We start from the raw sequence: 21,410 nt of genomic DNA, 5'->3' as shown, positions 1-21,410 counted from the left end.
GGTTTCTTAACACAAAACTGTAAGTTCTTTTTAAAAGAAAAAATGTAAATGCTCTTTATATCATACAACCATTCCCACATATTGAAAACATAATTTTCCATTCATTTTTCAGTTGGAAAACATACATCTTTAAATGCATGGGTTTGACCAAAAGAAATGAACTTTATCAATTATCATAATTACTGATGATATAGTGTAAACAGTATTTTCTGTACTACACATTTTTCTAATAATAAGAGTATTAAGTGATTATAAAGACTGCTTAAATTTCCATCCTATTAATATATATAATTGCAATCATTAAAAAAAATAAGCATTCTTTTCCATGGAATACCTGTTAAAAATATACCACAAGAATCCTGGTGCAAATGAAGCCTTTGAGTGGAGGACAAAATAAACGACTCGTGGCGATTTCGAAAAGAAACCCAGCACTCATTTCCGTGTTCCTCGTCTCCAGTCCTCATTTCGTTGGCCCTGTAAGGCTCCATCGGGCCCAGACCCTCCCCCACCGCCCACCATTGTACTCGTTACATACAGGGGAAATTATGAATGGTTATAATGGCCAAATGCAGGCAGAAAAGCAGCAGAAAGAGACTCAAGCAATTTTTCAAGTGCAAGTTACCACTTAGGGGTAACGCACAGCGGTGTTCCTGTTTTAAGAGTCCCAAGTTCTCCAACTAAAATTCTTTAAATAAAAGTACCAGCCTACCCCACTCCTCCTCTTCCTCCTCCTCTGGAAACTACAGGAAGAAATGGTTTCCGTTTAAATACCGACTTTTCCCACTTTGACTTTTCTGCTCCGGCCTCCGAGGCCCGGGACGCCCCCATCCCAACGCCAGAAACCTCGGCCCCTGCGCTCCCCTCCCCCACCGGTGGCCAAGCCCGCCCCCGGCCTCATTGATCCCGGAGCCTTTTCTGAATCGCGCAACCAATAGCAAACGCGAAGCCCAAAGCCACCGCGAGCGCAGGCGGAGGCGGAGGAGGTGTCGCCCAGACACCCGCCCAGGACGCCGCGGGCTCCCATCCCCCACCGGCCTGGCTCGGGGCCGCCCCACTTTGCCGGTACCCGCGCCAGCAAAGGGTGCACAGGGTGGGGCGCGTCGGCCCGCCTCTTCGGCTCCCTCACATCCCCCCACCCCCTCGTTGCGTTTCCGTCCCCGCCAACCCCTGGAAAGGTGCTCGCGGTTTGCCGAGGTTACACTTCTGTCATCGAAGCCACAAGGCGAGTTCGGAATTGTGACTCTTTGGCTTTGTTTGATTACCTATTTTTAAAAATCGAGTCTTTAAAACTCGGGTAAATAGAGCTGAGGGATTGCCTAGTTAGCACCCCCACTCCAATCACATTAAAAAAAAAAAAAATCAATACTCCTCCCGCCCCCTCTCCCCTCCTGGAGGATCCGCCCCGACCAGATAACCCTTTCTAAACTCTGTGATGACCATCAGCTCCCCCAGCCGCGCTTCCCTCCGCGACCCCGGCTGCGGCTTCTTTAGCATTTTCCGCCCCTCTTTCTCCGCCCCTGCGCAGGGTCCTTCGCCCAATCTCGTTACCCCTCCCCCTCTTCCTCCTCTTGCTAGCTTTTTTTTTTTTTTTCCTGCGAAACCCACTGAAATTGAGGCGCTGGGATTCCTCACGTGAGACGTTGATTTGTAGTTTGAACACGTGGCTCATTCAAAAAGCCGGACACTAGGAGCGGATTTTTTCCGCCTCCTGCGCCTTCCTCCCCTCCACCCCTTCTCCCCTCCCTCCTGCCAGTCACCCTTCTGGTTTTTTTTTTTTTTTTTTTTTTTTTTTTTTATGGGGAGGCGGCGCTTGCCCTCTCGTAGTGTGATATTTTCACAGTCCGTCGGTCGATGCCAGAGGGTTTGGGGAGGAAAAGACAAAAAGTAGTTTCCCCCCTCCTTTCTCTCCTCCTTTTTCTCGCTAATCCCGCCTCCTCCTCCGAGTTAGGAAGACTCTTGGATGCGTTTGGGTTGTCGCTAGGGTTTTTCTTTTTTCTTTTAATACCTAGAAAAGGAAAAAACAGGAACCCTCGGATCTGATTTTTTTCGCTTCTCGTTCCTGTCCTTGGTTCTTACTGTGTTTGTGTATTTTAACGGCGAGAAGAGGAGGGGAACTCGCCGGATCCATCCATCGCTGTGGGTGGTTTTAATTTTTCGTTTTTCTCCTAATTTTTTTTTTTTAAAAGCAACAACCACTCTTCACAATGAACAAACTGTATATCGGAAACCTCAGCGAGAACGCCGTCCCCTCGGACCTAGAAAGTGTCTTCAAGGACGCCAAGATCCCGGTGTCGGGACCCTTCCTGGTGAAGACGGGCTACGCGTTCGTGGACTGTCCGGACGACAGCTGGGCCCTCAAGGCCATCGAGGCGCTTTCAGGTGGGCCCCGGGCCGGGCCTGCCGGGGTCGGGCCCGCGACAGCCCACACCGTGCTGTCCGCACCGGGCCCCGGCCTGGGCGGGTGCGGGTGCGCCTGCGGAGAGCAGCCGAGGCCCGGGCGCCCGCACGCGCGGGTCGGGGCCCTTCCCCCAGTCGGGGCGCCTACCGGGCCCCGCGGCTCCCCTCCCCCGCCCGGATTTGCGGGCGGAGGGCGAGCGCGCTGTCCAGAAAACCCCGTCTCGGGCTTGGAGGGGAGCGGGGGCACCGTGCGGCGCCGGGGACCGGGGTTGGGGTGCTGGAGCGGGGAGGGGGGAAGCTCGCCCTGCGCGCCGCCCGGGCCCAGGCGCGTGCTCCAGGCTCCGGCACGCCGGGCCTTGGGGGCCGGGAACGAACGCCCGATTCTCGTTCCTTTCTTACCCTCTGTGTGTGTGTGTGTATGGGGCGGGGGGGTTCTGGCGGTGGACTCGCTGTCTCCTCTCGCCCCCAGAGCTGGGCCGAGGGAGAACTCCAAAGTGGCCTGGACCTCGCTGCCTAGCGAGGCCGCGGGCTGGTGCCGCGCACGGGCGGCCCCGCGCTCCCCTCGACCCTGCGGGGAGGCGGGCGAGGGCAACCCCCGGGTTCTGGGCTCCATCTTCCCGGGTCTGACGAGCTACGGGGAGGTGGGCGCGGGCGACCAGGGGTCGCCTGGGAGCCCGTCCCCCTGCGGGGCCGGGTTTCGGGCCGCGGCCTCCGGGGCTGGTCGGGCGCGCGCGGGGGAAGGATGCGCTCGGGTCCCGCTCAGAGCCGCGTGCCTTTCGGGGTGGCGGACGCCGTCCCTCGCGCGTGGTTCCGCTGGTGCCCAGCTGCGCCTCTGGACGTTCGCTCTCTCGGCGCCTGCCCGGCAGTCCTTAAGCCTTTCCCGCCACTCACTGCCCGTTCCCGGCGGGCCTGGGCCGAAACCCCCGGGAGAAGGGCCTAGGCGCCCCCAGCTGAGGAAAGCCCACGCAGCCCTTTGCCCCGAGTTTGTCTGCTAGGGTCTCGGGGGACGCGGGCGGGGAAGGCCGAGGGGGGCGGGGAGACTGTCACCGACCTCTGCCCATTGATTCCTCTTTTCCCACCCGCGCGGGGCCGCTTTCTGTCTCGGCCTCGAGCCGCTCGGGGTCTGAGAAGGCCCAGAGAGCCGCTCAACTCGGCCAACTGTCCTGCACCTCTTGTGTGTCCGCAGGTAAAGTGGAACTGCACGGAAAACTCATAGAAGTTGAGCACTCGGTCCCCAAAAGGCAGAGGTGAGCTTGCTTAGCATGTTCTCATTGATTCCCTTCTCGGCCATTGGGAGGAGAGAACACAGCTGAAAACAACTTTTCCACTTATTGGGGTTGCTGTGTGGCTTGGCGTTTCTCGTTTTCTTTTGCATTTATGTTTCTGGCAGGTGTGTGTGTGTGCACACTGCTCTGTAGGAATAGACAGCTCGTCTGTGGCCCTGCCACCGGATTGTTTATACTGGTATATAAAGTCGCTTAAGGAAGCTCTTTCAGTTAAATGTTCTCCGGCAGAGAACAGGTCAGGTTGGTGCAACAGAAAATCAAGAGTCTCCGAGGGCAGTTTCTGGGCATCCGTGGGAATTGGGAAGCAGTGGGTGACCGCCCCCCCCCCCCCCCTTAAACCATAGGAGAGGCGAAAGCAGCAGCGGCCGCGCGCGGGTGTGGCGTGCCTTTCCCTTCTCTGTCCCACGGTGGCGGGCAAGAGTCTTGGGGGGCCGTCCGCGCATCTGAGGGGAGAGGAATTTGCCTTTACCCTGGGAGCTCCCCGTGAGGGAACGCCTGGGTTTCTCCTGCCCAAAAGCGCCTTTCAGTTCCTGCAGAGTAAGACGGTTTTCTGCAAACCCGCCTTTGTCTCCCGGCCTCCCCCCTACCCTGCTCCTCAATTTTAAAAATATTTGGCTTGTAGATAAACCACCAAGAGATGGAGAAGGTTGAAGATTTTTGCTTCCTCAACAAGGGGGGGGGGCGGGGGTTGCACTTTTTGGAAAGCATGTGTAGTGTGTCAGTTTACAAAGCGTTTGGAGACTTTTGTCCCTGGACTATTTTGGAGAAATGGCTCCTTTCTCCCGAGCAGGCCAGATCCCGGCTCTCTAACTCCGGCTGGAAAGGCCCTGCTTCCTCCCAGTGGGTACTGGGGTTGGCCTGTGCCTTGCTGGCTTCTGTCCAGTGGGGTTAGGGGTTCTGCCTTCCCCCATCCCCCACTCCCGACCCGTGACCCAGCGGAAAACTGGAAGTTAATTTCAACTAGAGCTGCCGGAGGGGGAGCAGCATCTGGTTAGGTATTGGTGAGAGTGTTTATGCTGGAGGGCTGAAAGGGTTTGATATGCATTTCCCTGGTGCTTGACTTGGAGAATTGGCTACCCAATAGGTCAATCTTAAGCCTGTTTGTAGATGGAGTTTTCTTCCAGGTAAATAATTTCCACCAACTGTGTTTTTGTTTACGAGCTTGTGGGATTCTTGCGGATTTCTCTTCATGTACTATACTTAATTTTCGTTAGGATTAGTTGGGAAGTGATTTAGTTCTAGCTGGGAATTTTGGTAGTGGTCAAATTATTTTATATAGCAGAATGGAATTTTAAAAGCATCTAAAACAATACAATGTGTACTGAAAACTCTAAATTGATCTCAGTTTAATATCAGTTGAAAAATTAAAAGTGATAGTCTGCATTGTTTCCTTACTGGAAAAAAATGTAAGCATATTCTGCGAATTCTAATTGGTTTTTGTTTAGCCGCTGTGTCTTATTAATTTTCTTCAACTGTTGAATAAGAAATAGGCAAATAGTTGTGTTGAAGAACTGACATTTTAACATTCAGGAGTTGCTAAATTTAAACTTTAAATGTATTGACCTGCCTGTGAATGCAATTAGTTTGTCTTATTCTCCTGATTTTTCTTCTCTAACCTTGTGTGAGTTTGTTCCTCATGTGCAGGGAATTAAAAACATTGTCTGGTAATAGACTGCTTTTATTCTTAAAGGCTTTTACCCAACCTAAAAACATACTTAGCAGCCTCTGTCATAAAGTAACAAGTAACTATTGAAGAAAGCACATAAAGTAAAATGTTACTAGTGGCAGCAAGTATTAAACTGGAGAAGCTTCCACTGATGAACTTGGTAGATTAAATTTTCTAGCTGATTTTCATTAGTCATTGAAATGTTCAGGATTTTGAACCATACAGTGTTACTAGCAAAGTAAATAGGAGTGAGTACATTAGAGACAACGTTTTTTTTTTTTTTAACTGATTTATTAAGAGAGCCGTCAAGGAAGCCCTTTGCTTGTATTGAAGTGGTTAAAACCAATAATGGAGCTTGATTTTTCTGCCCAGGGAGATTTGCTGGAAACCTCTATTACAATTTGGATTTAACTGACCCTTGAAACGGTTTTGCAGTTTTCCTTATCTGGACTGTTCTACTGTCTGAATAGGCTTTGGAAGAGAGCAGAGAAGGCACCTTGGTGATCCACATATCCAGCACCTAGAGGGTGGTCAGGTGGTATTGATAAGAGTGACTTGAATACTGAAGCCCAGTTCTTGCTGGTGAGCCTGCTGGGCTTCTGGGTGGAGTTCTTTGTGCTTAGCAGTCATTGCATTCCATCCCATCATCATGTGGGCATCTGAGGCAGGCACACCCACATGTGCAACAGTGACCTTTATACCTGCTGTGCAAGGCATGTTGGGAGCCCTAGGCTGAAGAATGCTTATGGCAGCACTCTGAGATGGATGAATGGGCTTGTACCAGCTAAATAGGGGAGCAGGCCAATGGGTGATGTGATGTGACGTGTGGTAGGCTGGCCAAAATTCTGACGGGGAGCAGAGGTGGGCGGACCCTTGCTGGAAGGGGCCTTGCAGAGTTTGGTTCAGACCAAGCTTAGTTCCTGATTACTGAAGTCTCAAGGGAATGTGGAAGGAATGTTGCTTTTCTGGATTCAGATACCCCTCAGTTGGGGGAGATTATAGCAGTGCTTCAGTTTGAGATCCTCTGCATTCAGAATGAAGAGAACATTGCATAGAGTACCTGTGATAGTATTGCACTTTTTTTTTTTTTTCCAAATGTGATAGATACAACACAGGACAACTTGGCTTCACTCTGGAGGTATAAACTTTAAAAAAATTTCCCTCCCTACCCCTGGGGGAAAAGGTGGGTGTGAAAATTGTCCTGGCTTTGGAAGGCCATAGCTGACTTTGGGTTGGAAGAGTCACTGGTGTCTTGTGGTACCTTGTATGTGCCCCTATATATTTATGTAAATAGCACTGATTTCCTTTTGTTATGTTGTGGGCTGTTGGGCATGGGAGAGGGAACAAGAAAGTCGCTGACACTGGGGAACTTAGAGGATGGTGGTTTGTTTTCCACTACTTTTAAATTACGAAAATTGTCACATTCTCCAACTTTTTCTAGCTTAAACTTCCTCATGCTTTAGCTGTTAACCTTGATTAAAATTGTATGTAGCCAAAACCATATTGAATAAAAGAGAAAAAATAGTGGGATATTATAGTTAATATTTTTCCAGGAAGGATCTGTTAAAATAAATAGTGGTGCCTAAGCTCAAGTATCTTTGTTTTTTGCTTCCTTGCAATAATTTTTAAAGAAAGGAAATTAAATGGATAACTTATTTCAATATCAGAATCTTGTGTTTAGCATATAAATGGGATAGAGCATGTATAAAATTACTGGGGTTTTAAATATATCTTACTTTAAATGGCTACGTAAAAGCTAGTGCTGCATTTTATATAAAAGTGGTTAAGTATAGACTAGGATGGTGCCAGGGTAGCCATATGCCAGTTAACCAGGGCATAAGACCCTAGTGTCTCAGGACATTAAAAGCTGTTTTTAATGGTAAATATTTTAACAGGATATGCCCCAATGTGTTTTAACAGGAATGCTCCTGGGTTATCAGTGGTGGTCCAGGTGAATCTTGTGCATTAGGGAAATTTCTCACACATTCGTAGACCTAAGGTTCTGAATGTTAGGAAACTTTTGTGGCTAGTAAAGGTTATCTTTGCAATGCAGGGTTTAAGATCAGTAATGCATGACTGCTTAAGTGGTTGTAGCCAATGAGATTTTTCTTGATTTCATGTTTTCTCAGTACAGTTTGATAAAGTTAGGAAGATTTCTTGCTTTTCTTTCTCACTTTATTAGATTTTTATTTTTATTTTTTTCGGGTTTTATTATTAGATTTTTAAAAAAATTTTTGATAAGTAGCTTCTGTGTGTCTGTCCATGATAACAAGGAAGACGTTATGAAAACATGACATGTGCCTGGAGCCAGTGGGAACTGAGAATCTTGGCTTCTGTTTCTGGCTTCCTTTTGATTTGTGGGATGACTTACATTCTCTGTTCATGCCAAACGCCATTATAATAAACTAACAAGGGGCATGCTTTGTTCAGAGTTTTGAGTTCTGCTTGAAATGAGTGAGTTACCAGCTAAGATTTAAAGGTGTATTTTGGAATTACAGAGAGATGGGCTTTCCCCTGTAAGGAGCTTGCATTTCTTTTCTGTAGTATGGCCGCTTAGTTGCTTTTGCACCTGTACCTCGTTTGGGCAGTCAGCATGAGGGACACGGTCTTCATCATACTTTGAAAGGCTTTTGTGAGTCACACCACTGCAGTTCATGTGTTGTTGTAGGTCTGGGATTCCATATTAAAGTGAAGCTGTTGAGCCACCTTGATGTATATTTTGAAGCAGCTCCATTTTAACATTCTTGAACAGCATTCAGACAGCAACTATTCCAGCAGTAATTTTGATAAGTGTGAATTATCCATTCAGGAACACTGGTAGTTAGTTGGTTTGGTCTGGGAGGAAAGAGAATCTACTATTTTTAGTGGAGGTTCCTTTATCAGCTGTTGATTCTGATTCAGGCTTGTAGAGTCATAAGACAGGAGGTGGCAGTGTGGGAGCAATGACCAAGGGATAGAATTGGCATTTTTAGTTAGGATCTCTGCCCCATAAATCTGATGTTTACTAGTGGGCTTTGACTGTGGAGTTTTGTTTGGAAGCTGGTTGCAAACATAGTTTTCAGTGCTATGTTAAAACTGTGTATTTTATCATGGTCTGAAATTGCTGTTTGGTAAGTGTTCGGTATTGGTAAATACACACAGTTAAAATACCAATATAGTATGTGAATTTTGTTGACCTGAAAGGGAATCTATAGTACATAAATTATGTGTTTTAGAGAATTATGCCGAGACTATTTAACTTGCTTAAGAAATGGTTTGAAATTAGAGACGTATTATTTGAGGAATCTAGTGTAAGTCTAAGAACCCGCTTGCCCCAGTTCAGGAGATACGAGAGATGTGAGTTAGATCCCTGGGTCAGGACGATCCCCTGGAGAAGAGTAAGTTGCTGTTGTCTTGAGCCACCAGTTTTCAGGGTATTTTACTGTGCTTCTCTGTGATCATATGGGTCTGCTAGGTGGTTAGTTCTGTTCCACTTGGTATCATTTTGGGTCATTTACTAAGCTGGGCTAAAAGGTCCAAGAAGACTCCACTCACATGTCTGGCCTCTTGGTGCTTGTCCAGGTCATCTTTCACCATATGGTATCTTGTTACTCAATAGTGGCCCCTGGCTGGTTACCCCTAGTGAAAGCAGAAGCTGCTGGGCCTTTTGAAGGCTAGGTGCAGAATTGGCACATTATTGCTTTTAATTTCATTCTGTTGATTAAGGCAGGCCATGAGGCCAGCACAGGTTCCAGGGGAATGTGGAAAGAAGTTAATGGTAGAATTGCATGCATGTTCAGAGAGGAGGAATTGGTGGTTGCAATCTGTATAGTTCTTCCACAAGTTGAAGGATCCACAAGCATCCCACATGCATTTTGGCTTGAAAATGCTTAGAACGTAAAATATCTGAAAATTGTATTTAGCTCTAGGAATGGGGAGCCAGTCGACTTGTAATGTCTTAGCAAGAGAGGATGGTGTTAGCTCAGAGGTGATGAATAGTGGTCAGTCTCGGTTTATTTCGAACGAACAGTTAGTAGGATTTACTGATGGGTTAAATGAGGGGTGTTTGAAGAGAGAAGGATGACAAGGTTTTTTGGCCAGAACAATTGGGTGGAAGGTGGTTGCCATTTTCCCAAATAGAGGGTATTGTGTGACAAATAGGTTCTTGGGTGGAAATTAGGAACTTTACTTTTTGGCATATTATGTTTCTAATTCATATTAGAAATTTGAAATGATGAAGCTGAGTAGATATTAATAGTTGGATATATTGGTCTGGAGCCCAAGAAAAGGTGGGAAGTACAGGTGAAAAATTAGAGGCTTTGTTAGCTTATGATATTGAAGTCACGGAATTGGACAAGGTCATCAAGGAAATAAGTGTGGAACTCTTGAAAAAAGGGGCTAGCAGAGAAGAGTGAAGGAGGCCAGTGATTAGTGGAAATCAAGCACAGTAAACTGTTTCTGAGAGAGAAGTGAGGAAAGCCTGTGGAGAAGGAGCGTTTAATCCACTGTGTAGAATATCTCTGAACGAGTGTGCTTTAGATGGATGAGTAAGTGACTGAGGGTGGTGTTAAGTCTCAGCCTTCTGGCTGTGCTGTAAATAAATGTAGAGTGATTTATGAATTTTGGAGCAACCTGAAATACAGCCTCTCTTCCAGAATTCATGTATTAGGCTCTTTTTTCATTTTTTTTTTAATGTTCTGGAAACATCTAGAAGCATATTCTATTTATAAGTTGCTAGAGATGGAAGAGGCTCGTACGTTCAGTAGATCCTCCTCTTGCTCAGTGGACAAGATGTTGGTGACAGTTGACCTACCCTCTGGCATCTGTTTTGACACTTCGGGTGACTGTGAGCTCGCCTTCTCAAAGACAACCCCTTCTGCTTTTTATTAGTACACATTTGGTTCCAAAACAGTGCAGACAAAGTCCAGTGCTTCCATGTGCTTGTCTAAATACTTGATTAAAGACAATGTTGGAAACTAATGGTCACAATATTTATGAATATTATGGGCTAGGTTTAAAATATTTCAATCACTTTGTCATTTTAGTATACTAGAATAAGTAAAACATTCCGTGTATTTTATTCATAACAGTGAAGTTGTAAGAAATGTAAGAAACCCTTGAAGTACCCTAAATTCCCTCATTTTTGCATATTAAAAAATCTGGTCCTTGGTAAAGTAGCCGCCTCCTCAAATTATGAATTCCGTCTTTGGCCACAGAAGTCACCGAAACAAGGTGATGTGTTAGAGTAGTTGGTTTTGAGACAGGTGGCTTGGTGTGAATAACTCTTCTGAAGACTTTCTTTGTCTATGCAAGTCCTTTGGTTATAGAATACTGCTTTCAGAATGTGTTAAACACCTACTATTTTAAGAGAGGAAAACTAATAAAAATGAGATAGCACAATAGGGTCCCCCCGCCCCCAGTGGTATTTGCCATAAGCCCTGGGAGAAGAAGTGACTTGCCCAGGACACTGATTAGTGGAACCCATTTCCAAACTGTGACTCTACCCTGTCTTCATTCCTCCCGTTTAAAGTTGTCAAATCCTCAAAAGTAGCTTACACAGCAGCCTGATCATGTTTGCAGTGGCAAGTCAGAGCAGACACTGTTTCTTGGTGTCTCTGAAGAAAAAAGAAATCTTGTTTGGCTTCTTCGAGGGGTTGATTTTCTTGTCTTGGAAAAGGACAGATACAGCTAGTCTGGATCCGGGCTTACTACAGAGTAAAAATATCCGGACATCCTGTTTTAAGATAGAAAATGAGACTACTTTTTCCGTGAAACTTTTTTTTTTTTTTTTTTTTAAGCAGCTTCATGTTTGTATAAATGAACGGCATGGAAGTTGGAGGGGGCCTAAGGAGATAAGAGAGTGGAACAGAGGGTGTGAAGAGGTCGATGCTGTGGCTTTGTCCCAGGCAGGTGGTTGTGGCTTACAGCATGTGTTGCAGATGACAAGGATGTAGAGGTGTCCTGGGTGGAGTGCATGGCGCCTGGTTGTCCCAGTTTGTCACCAAGTTTAGAAGGATCCTGCCTCGAGGGAAACGTCTCTTAAACTTAGAATATTAAAGATTAAGAAAGAGTAGGAGGGAGAAGTAATGCTGAAACCTCTTGATGTAGAGTCCTGATGCCTGCCTCACATCGTCTTGTTGAATAGAAGAGTGTAGCCAGAAAAATGTTACATCTGAGTTTGAATCTCATCTCTGCTTTTTGAATTCATGATGTTAAATGTCTAAGGATGAGAAAATGAAATCTGGGAGGTCAGTGTGGAAAAGAAGCCTTATAGAGCCCTGGGGAGGTGTATAAAGCATCACCCAGTAATCACTCCCATATCAGCTGTTGTGTTTCTCCTTGATGTTGAAATGTGAAGGCTGGATGTATATTATTTGGTGGTAATAACAGATATAAAAAATTTTTTTCTTCTGGGATGTGTGCTCATAAAAGTAGAAATCTTTGGGTGGTGTCTTTTGTGTTTTTATGTTCATTGAGCATGAATTACTTTTTTTAAAAAGGTATAACCTAGGAACGATAGAGTACATAAATATTAAATAAACATCTTGATACATTCTTACAAATGTGTACACTTCAATTAATTTGAAATGTATGAATTATGAAAATGTGAAAATACTTTTTCTTTAATCCTCCCCATTCCCATGCATTTCCCAGGTCTTACATTTGGTAACTTAGTATATTATTTTTCAGAAATTCTCCTATGCGTGTATCCACAAAACACTTTATAGTAATCCAATCATACTGGTTTTTTTTTTTGCTTTTACTGAGTAATGTATCCTGAAGAAACTTCAGTGTAGGTACAAATAGTTAACTCTCCTTGAACTAGCAGTTACATCAATTTGCTTAGGAGTGCAACAAATTAAATGTTCTTTTCATAGTGATTTCAGTTGACCATGAGTGTATGTATGTCATAGGACTCTTGGATATTCTTTTTACTTAAATATTTTTATAAGGTAAATTCTTAGACTGGAAATTGCTGTCAAAAGACATGCACATTTCAATTTGGAAGTACTCTACTGAAAACACTAAATTTGTTATGTAGAGTGAAGTAAACCAGAAAGAGAAAAATATCATATATTAACACATATATATGGAATCTAGAAAAATGGAATAGAGATAAAGATGTACAGAATGGACTTGTGGACATGGGGATAGAGAGTGGAACAAATAGAGAGAGAAGCATTGACATCTATATGTTATGATGTAAAATAGTGGGAAGTTGCTGTATAACACAGGGTGCTCAGCTGGGTGCTTTTTGATGACCTAGATGGTCCGGATGAGGGGGCGTAAGGGAGGGGACATATGTTTATGACTGATTCACGTTACTGTACAGCAGAAACCAACACAACATTGTAAAGCAGTTATCCTCCAGTTAAAAAATTCAAAACACTAAATTTACTGATTGATACGGTTAGTCATAATTGGACAACCAAGGAGCTGTTCGAAATGAATTGGGTAGAGAGACTATTGGTCAGAGCTCAAGCATGGAGGGCTGTGTCATTTTAGGAACAGCCTTATTCTTTCTACATGGATGTTGTGCCGACTCTGACAAGTCTAGGTCCTGATTCATTTGTGTCCCTTGCATGTAAAAATTAAGTCAGAGCTATAAAGATTAAATTCTGATAACTGGAACTTCCCTTGCGGTCCAGTGGTTAAGACTCCATGCTTAGGATGCAGGGGGCATGGATTCAGTCCCTGGTCAAGGAACTAAGATCCCACATGCTGACTGGCATGCTTCCTCCGCCCACGCCCCGAAGCCCCAAATCTGCTAACTTAGAGTTTGATTACCTGGGGTTTATGTTCTTTTAGCAACTTGAATTTTGGATCTTACCCCAGAAACTTAACAATATCTTTTTGCAGTCGGAGCTTTACTAAGTAATATTTTGAGGAGAAATTTGATTGAAAATTAGTTTTCAAAACAAAGTTTTACTCCTCTTACCACTTGAGCTAGCCAGGTGGGTACTGGAGAGCTTATTTAAGAGAACCTATGACGATGTTAAAACTGTTGGAGCTGTGACTGAGTTTTTTCTAGTGATCCCCAAATGCTGATTTTTTTTTTTTTTTAAGTCAGCTGTTCTTGCAAAAATGGAGAAGCTCTTGCTTTTCTTTGGAGAGATAAGTGAGGTTGAACATTTTAATTTCTCTGTTTTGTGGTCTGCAGTTTACCTATTGCTGCAGTTTTTTGAGTTTCAGAAATGGATTCATTCCTTACGGCTTAATAAAAATTCTTAATTTAACTAGCATAGATGGAGCACCTGTGCTGGTAGACCTCTCCATGCTAGATTTCAGGGGTTAGAAAGAAGAACACATTTCTTTTTCTGAAGAAAAGTAAATGGAGTATAGTGACTTGCACTTTGTTCTGCTTCAATTCCTCAGTGATATTTTTGTCTTAACACTAACAGTGGCTTACTGTGCCAATGATCCCAGAGGTGGATTAATATCTCTACAGGTAGAGAAGTTGTAAATACACCATAGGGTATGTATGGGATACCCCAGAAACATAGGGGGGTCGTTGGCCTTAGCTGAGTGCTGGTGCAGCCAGCCAGAGAGAGGTTCAGAGAGCAAGACATGTGAAGGCAATTGAAGCTGTGTGCGGTGGGGATGGCAGAGCAGAAGGGAAACAGAAGCCAAGGCATGGAGGTGCGAAATACCCTGGTGTGTGTGGGGGCATGGCAAGCTGTTTGGAATTAGAGAGACCCGAGTGTGAGGCAGGATGTTGGTGAAGGCTGAGCCCAGAGGGGCAGCGAGAGCAGCCGGTGTGCTTTAGGAGTTCTGATTCTTTGTGTGTTTAACTTCAGGGGCTCACTCACTCCAGTTTATGTCGGTTAGCAGATGGTTATTTGGGATCATCTCATGCAAGACTTGGTGCTTGGGGTTAATTTTGGGATCTGCTCACCAGAGATTATGTTGAACTGCTTTTACTTTATAAGTGCTTCCTGGAAACAGCTGTTCCCCAAATCATTCCATGGGCATGGAGCTGTTCCCAGCCCTCTGACTAGGATTTGGGTAAATCGTGAGAGGACTAAGAACGCTATAGTAAGGCTGACTGAGCCTTAGCTGCTTTTTTTTTTTTTTAAGGTTGAGTGAAGAACCTACCCGTCAATGCAGGAAACGTGGGTTTGATCCCCAGGTCAGGAAGATTCCCCTGGAAGAGGGCGTGGAAACCCACTCCGGTATTTTTGCCTGGAGAGTCCCATGGACAGAGGAGCCTGGCAGGCTCCAGTCCATGGGATCACAAAGAGTCAGATATGACTGAAGAGACTTAGCACATGATAGTCATAGTTTTAATCAGTGGTGATGATTAAAGCACCTAGTATTTGATTTTTATTATGACATCTCAAATGATGTAATGAACCTTTGAAGAAAAATGAGACCCTTCAATGTGCATGTGCTATTAACTGAGCAGAATTAGAGGCAGCAGTGCACACTGTTGGGAGGATCAGTGATCTCTTGCTTGGAATCAGACAAACATCAGTTAGAATCCTTGCTCAGCTCTGTGTTCCCTGGCAAACTGATGCTACTCTGGACTTCTCAGTATATCTGTTCAGTCCAGTCACTCACTTGTGTCCAACTTCTGGTGACCCCGTGGACTGCAGCACACCAGGCTTCCCTGTCTATCACCATCTCCCCGAGCTTTGCTCAAACTTATGTCCATCAAGTTGGTGATGCCATCCAACCATCTCATCCTCTGTTGTCCATTTCTCCTCCTGCCTTTTTATCTGTAAATAGGAGCAATAAGCTTACTGTACAAGTTTATCTGTAAATAGGAGCAATAAACCTTATTGCAGAAGGTTGTTGGGAATTAAATCTTAATGTTTGGAAAGGACTTCATCGAGTATCTGACACAAGTAGTATTGTTTCATATTAGTAAGCTTGTGTATTTATAAGTGGTGATTGAAAATAAGAGATGAGTGTATCTATTTCTGTGTAATCCCATACTTTGCTACTGATACATGGAAATGTTTGACACTTCTTTGTAGAGCATGAGTAATGCATTGTGGATGTTAAGAGTTTGTACTTTAGGTCTAGATGTGTATATCTTGGGATCCCTAAGATGTTTTAGTTAGGAAACTATCTTAAGAGAGATCATATTTTTTAAAAAGACCAGGAGATAAACTCCTGTTAATTTGAAAAAGGTAGGCAACATATGACAAAAATGTATACAGGATAAGCAGCAGTTCAGAAAGGGATCCCTGAAAGGCTTATCTACTTAGCAAAAGATATCCTCTCTTGCTCATCATTAGGGAAATGCCAGTTGTAATGCCATTTTCCCCCATCAAGTTAGGAAAATGAACAAGATTAATAATAACTGGTATTGGCAAGCGTGTGTAGGTATGGGCATTCATACAGCAAAGACTTCTTGGCATGCTATTTGGGAGTATCTGTTAGAACTGAAATGTGACTGAAAGGTATCATGGGATACAACCTAGTCTTCATAGTTGTGTGGCCTGTAAGTATAGTTGTAATGAACAGTATTGTAAAGGAGCTCAAATCGCTAGGCAGGACTTGGGAAGAAGGTCTTTGGGTAGAAGTCTAAAGTATGTGCAGATAGACTTTCAGGTTTTATTATTTTACTTACTACATTTTAATAGGTATTATCAGATAATCTGAAACTTCCACTGTTGTCTACTTTCCAAGCAGAGAAGATTCTTAGCCTTAATTTGGCTGTCTGGGATATTTTGCTCATATATTTGCTCATATTTACTCATTTTCGAGCTTTAGGTTTTTGAAAAGGAGGACGAGAACCAAGAACTGCTTTTCTTTCTTCAAAGCACTTTGAAGTAATGTTAAACAGTTTTTAACTGCTGCTGCTGCTGCTGCTAAGTCGCTTCAGTCGTGTCCAACTCTGTGCGACCCCATAGACAGCAGCCCACCAGGCTCCCCCATCCCTGGGATTCTCCAGGCAAGAACACTGGAGTGGGTTGCCATTTCCTTCTCCAGTGCATGAAAGGGAAAAGTGAAAGTGAAGTCGCTCAGTCGTGTCTGACTCCTAGCGACCCCATGGACTGCAGCCTACCAGGCTCCTCCGTCCATGGGATTTTCCAGGCAAGAGTACTGGAGTGGGGTGCCATTTAACTGTTAGGTCTTTGTTAAAAAGACATTTTTTTCCCTCCCCAGTATTGTTTAATAGAAAATTGGAAATGTCCTCTCAAAGAAAATGTACCATACTCTAACAAATTATACTGTGGTATATTTCTTAGCATTTACGAAGAGTGATATAAATTTAAATATGCTGACATGTGAAGAACAAACTGAAAAGCATGTATGGTATAGCTCTTAAAAGATAGATGTTTGGCAGTGGAGGGGTGGAACTTTCATAGGCACATTTGCATGAAAACACATGAAAAGGGCTAGAAGCTTACCCACCAAAAAGATTGGTTATCTTTGCAAATAAGAAGTGACTGAGGAGGAGAGAGGCTCATCTTTGGCTTTATTCTTCATTCTAATGGTCCTCAGACTTTTTGGTTTTGATTCTTTGATACTTAAAAACTGAGGCTCCTCAAAGAGCTTTTATTTTTTTTCTTGAAATATACTGTGTAGAGGGCTTCCCCAGGTGGCTCAGCAATAAAGAATCTGCCTGCGATGCGGGAGATGCCCGTTCCATCCCTGGGTGGGAAGATCCACTGGAGAAGGAATTGGCAACCCACTCCAGTATTCTTGCCTGGGAAATCCCATGGACAGAGGAGCCTGGTGGGTTACAGTTCTTAGAGTCTCAAACGGACTGAGCATGCACACACTGTATTAGAAATCAACTCAATACTGTTTTATATTACTTTAAATGAATAATACATAGTGTGTATATTGTAATATATGTTACTATAATAAACATAACAATAGATTTTTGTAACAAACTCATCCAAAGCCAAAATAAAAATTAGAAAAGTGGAATTGCTTTAAACATTTGAGGATTTCTTTAATGTTTGCCCTAATAGACAGCTGGACACTCATAACTACTTAAACATTCAATTTGTTGCAGTATATTGTTCTGATTGAAATATATGAAGAAAATCTAACTTCACATAGATAAACTCTTAGAAAAAGAAAGAACTATTTTAATAGTCTTTTTACATGATTATGGGTATTTTTGTTCCTGTACTAAAACTCTGCAAGTGGAATTTTTTAAAGGTTAGTTGCATTGTGGAACCTGAAATCATACCAGTAAATATTTTTTGTTCTTTCTTACATTAAAATCCATTGGTCTGTCTTGCATTTTGATCCTGAAGTATTGGGAAACTGTCGAAGCTCTAGGTGGTAGATAAGTCTACTGAAGTTCTGATTTTTACTTAATAGCTTAAAATTCAGTCATGGGCAACAAATGCTATTAGTTTTTCTTGAAGTATCTGGCTGGTTTTGTTCTCTTTTGAGAAAATGTCTATCAGACACTCAATTTTTAATAACCATGGTTGAAAACTGAAAGTGTTAGTTACTCAGTTGTGTCTGACTCTTTGCAACCTCATGGACTGTAGCCTGCCAGGCTCCTCTGTCCATGGAATTCTCCAGGCAAGAAGACTGGAGTAGGTTGCCATTCCCTTCTTCAGGGGATCTTCGCGACCTAGGGATCGAACCTGGGTCTCCTGCATTGTAGGCAGATTCTTTACCCTCTCAGCTACCAGAGAAGCTTAATAACCATTGTTAGTCTATTGTTATTTCAAGTAAAAGTGGTGCTCCATGAAAAAAATTGAGTGGTTCACTGTTAAACGGTGCTTTTTCTGCAGACAACCGTATTAGGTAGCCAAGTGCTTTCTGTGTATAGCCCTTCTCTTCACATAGGTTTTAACAGGATGTGTTCTCAAGGGTTACTTAAGAAAATTAATTTTTACTGCTTTATTAAGGACATTTAAAAATGAATCTCAGGGGTCTTCTCCAGCTGTCCAGTGCTTAAGATTGCCTTCCAATGCAGGGGTCAAGGCTTCGATCCCTGGTCTAGGAACTAAGATCTCACATGCTGCTTGGTGTGGCCAAAAATTAAAAAAAGAAACTTGTAATACTGCAAGTGCCTGTGATTACGACTACCACAGGTTGGTCCCATTGCCTTAATTCATGCTAAGGTGCCAGCAGTTTACCTACCACTGGTTTTGCACCATCAGGGCAAATGTCAACACGGTGAAAGAGGCAAATGACATCTTAGTGAAATAGTTTTGACTTCTTGGACCTCTTTGAAAATGTCTCCAGGACCCCCAGGAGTCCACCTGTTGTATATTGGGAATTGCTGCTCTACAGAGGAGTATGATGTTTGAAATTATTAGTATTAGGTATTCGTGTGAATATGTATTTACATCATAACACAACAGATGGCAAGAGAAAGTGAGGGTTTTATGCAGCTCCATGACATGTTAGCCTCAATAGGGAATTTTACCCAAATCAGTCTGTGAAAAACAAGAGTGAAAGAGAAAAAAGATGGAAAAAAATACAAGAAACTAAATATGAAAAGAAATGAAATTAAAAGACGCTTACTCCTTGGAAGGAAAGTTATGACCAACCTAGATAGCATATTCAAAAGCAGAGACGTTACTTTGCCAACAAAGGTTCGTCTAGTCAAGGCTATGGTTTTTCCTGTGGTCATGTATGGATGCGAGAGTTGGACTGTGAAGAAGGCTGAGCACCAAAGAATTGATGCTTTTGAACTGTGGTGTTGGAGAAGACGCTTGAGAGTCCCTTGGACTGCAAGGAGATCCAGCCAGTCCATTCTGAAGGAGATCAGCCCTGGGATTTCTTTGGAAGGACTGATGCTAAAGCTGAAACTCCAGTACTTTGGCCAGCTCATGCGAAGAGTTGACTCATTGGAAAAGACTCTGATGCTGGGAGGGACTGGGGACAGGAGGAGAAGGGGACGACAGAGGACGAGATGGCTGGATGGCATCACTGACTCGATGGACGTGAGTCTGGGTGAACTCCAGGAGTTGGTGATGGACAGGGAGGCCTGGCGTGCTGCGATTCATGGGGTCACAAAGAGTCTGACACGACTGAGCGACTGATCTGATCTGATACAAGATAATGAAATAGTTAGGGAGCACTTAAGTGTGCATGAGCAAAATGAAGTGAGTGTGGACACTTGGGCAACCACAGTTCAGCTTTAAGTTCCTCAAACCAAAGTGAACCCTACATGGTGACTCCAAGTCTTGCCTGAGAAAACGAACAGCCTTCGGTGTAACCTTTGGTTATTCCTAAAATGTTAAAGAGGCCTAACTTTTAGAATGAAAGAGCAACATCAGAGTTTCTTTTGGCAGTTGAGATGTTTTGAGGCTGGAAGCTTGTGGTGACTCGTATTTGTAAGGGTGACCAAGTGAAGAGTCGAGCCTCTGACACATTTCAGCCAGCTTTCCTTGCCCTATATAAGTTAGTTAGTTTTAGAAAATAACTAATTTTGTTCATATCTCCAGAGAGGTAGTTTTCTTCTCTTAGGCAATGATTTTTTTTTTTTTCTTTTCAAGAATTAAATACAACAAGGACCTTTCACAGTATTAATATTTCACAAGTCTTTCCATTTCTTTTATTGGCTTGAGAAACCTTGGTAGCTTGCTATCAAGCTCTCTTTCTCAAATGGCTTTGTGTTAGAGATCTTGACATTTTTTAAGTGATCAATTCAACAAAATTTGTTTCTTACCTGCCAGGTACTGCTTTAGTACTGCCAGGTACTGATTCTTGGGAGACAGAAGTGAGCAGAAGATAGTAACTTGCTCTCATGTAGTTTAGCGTCTAGGACTGCACTGCCCACGAGGGCAGCCACTGGCCACATGTGACTGTCAAACAGTCAAAATGTGGCCTGTCCAAACTGAGATTATGTACGTGTGAAATATACACTGGATTTTGAAGATTTGGTTCAAAAAGAGAATATAAAATGTCTCATGGATAACTTTTATATTAATTTTACCTATTTTCTTTTTACTTGAGTGTGGTATTGAAGAATTTAATATTATTGCATAATATTATTGCATCTGTGGCTTGTTTTATGTTCTTGGACAGCACTGCTTTAGATGAGAGGGACAAATACACAATGTGAGGCATATTAAAGGCTACAGAGGGAAAAATAAGGCAGGGTAAGGAGGGATGAGGACAGTTGGCAAGGGTTTGGGTTTGGTGTGTTCGTGTTGAATGATTAGGGGAAGCCTCATCCATGTGGTGCCTCATGAGCAAAGGTTTATAGGGAGTAAGGGGGTGTGAGAGGAGCAGGTGGGTGCCCTGGGGAAGAGTGACACAGGCAGAGGGGGTGGTGAGCCCAGGAGTCCCAGCACCTGCACATATTCTCTGCCTTTCTAGTCACCCAGGAGTCATCGTGGCTGAGTCAGCGCAGGAAGGGGGAACTCTGTAGGAGATGGAGTGCCTGCTGGCGGGGCGGGATGGGATGAGGAGAACCCGTGGGAGGGTCTACAGAGTGGACAGTTTGGATGTTGTTCGGTCGCTAAGTCCTCTCTGACCTTTAAAAGGGAATTCTGCTGGAACTTCTCTGGCGGCCTGGTGGTTAAGGTTCTCTGCTTACAATGTAGGGGTGTGGGTTCGATCCTTGGTTGGGGAACTAAGACCCCATATGCCACGAGGTGTGGCCCAAAAAAGGGGGGAACTCTGCTGAGGTTACACTGTGGTGGATGAAGGGTGATGAGGAAGGCCAGTTAGGAGAAAATGGGCTGCTGTCCACGGGGTCCCCAAGAGTCGGAAACGATTGAGCACACACAGTTGAAAAGGCTGCAGTGGTGGTGGTGATGCGTGGTTAGAATGTTGTGTTTTGAACATGGAGGGACTGGGTGCAGGGAATGAGGGGAGAATCAAGGGTACCTTGACTCAAGCAACTGGAAGGATGATGTTTCCACTAACTGGGATGAGCTAGACTATGAGAGCATCATGATGAAGGGAGAGGGAGATGAGTTCAGTTTGGCCAGGTTTGAGATGCCTGTTAAGACGTGGAGAGAGAACAGTGAGAAACAGTCTATGGAGGAGGAGGCAGTTTGAATGGGGGCTCTGAGAGGATGGAGAGGAAGTGAAGGGGAGCAGGGAAGGAGCTCAAGGAACAGCTCGTGAGCTGGGAGGAGAGACTTGAAAGAAGCACCTGGAGGTGGTTAGGAACGTGTTTAAGAAGAGTTGCAAGC

The 21,410-nt window shown here is 44.0% G+C and overlaps 1 protein-coding gene across 8 annotated transcripts in view; it reads left to right on the top strand.

Annotated features, from left to right (window-relative positions):
- The first annotated feature begins 927 nt into the window (after positions 1-927).
- The window catches only part of IGF2BP3 (insulin like growth factor 2 mRNA binding protein 3), a 146,103-nt gene continuing 125,620 nt past the window's right edge, over positions 928-21,410 (top strand). The window contains exons 1-3 of one of the 8 annotated variants that reach the window (XM_044946539.2): positions 928-1,062; positions 2,187-2,379; positions 3,584-3,644. In XM_044946539.2, the coding sequence (XP_044802474.1) occupies positions 2,205-2,379; positions 3,584-3,644 (236 nt within the window). In that variant the 5' untranslated portion in view covers positions 928-1,062; positions 2,187-2,204. Of the gene's footprint in view, positions 1,063-1,109; positions 1,223-1,760; positions 2,380-3,583; positions 3,645-3,882; positions 3,919-4,769; positions 4,808-21,410 lie in introns of those variants that run through there. The other 7 variants (XM_044946540.2, XM_044946541.2, XM_025290974.3 and 4 more) reach the window with 7 other exon arrangements.

Source organism: Bubalus bubalis, chromosome 8, assembly GCF_019923935.1.
Source record: "Bubalus bubalis isolate 160015118507 breed Murrah chromosome 8, NDDB_SH_1, whole genome shotgun sequence".
NCBI classification, from domain to species: Eukaryota; Metazoa; Chordata; class Mammalia; order Artiodactyla; family Bovidae; genus Bubalus; species Bubalus bubalis.
This window is presented reverse-complemented; position numbering and strand designations above follow the sequence as displayed.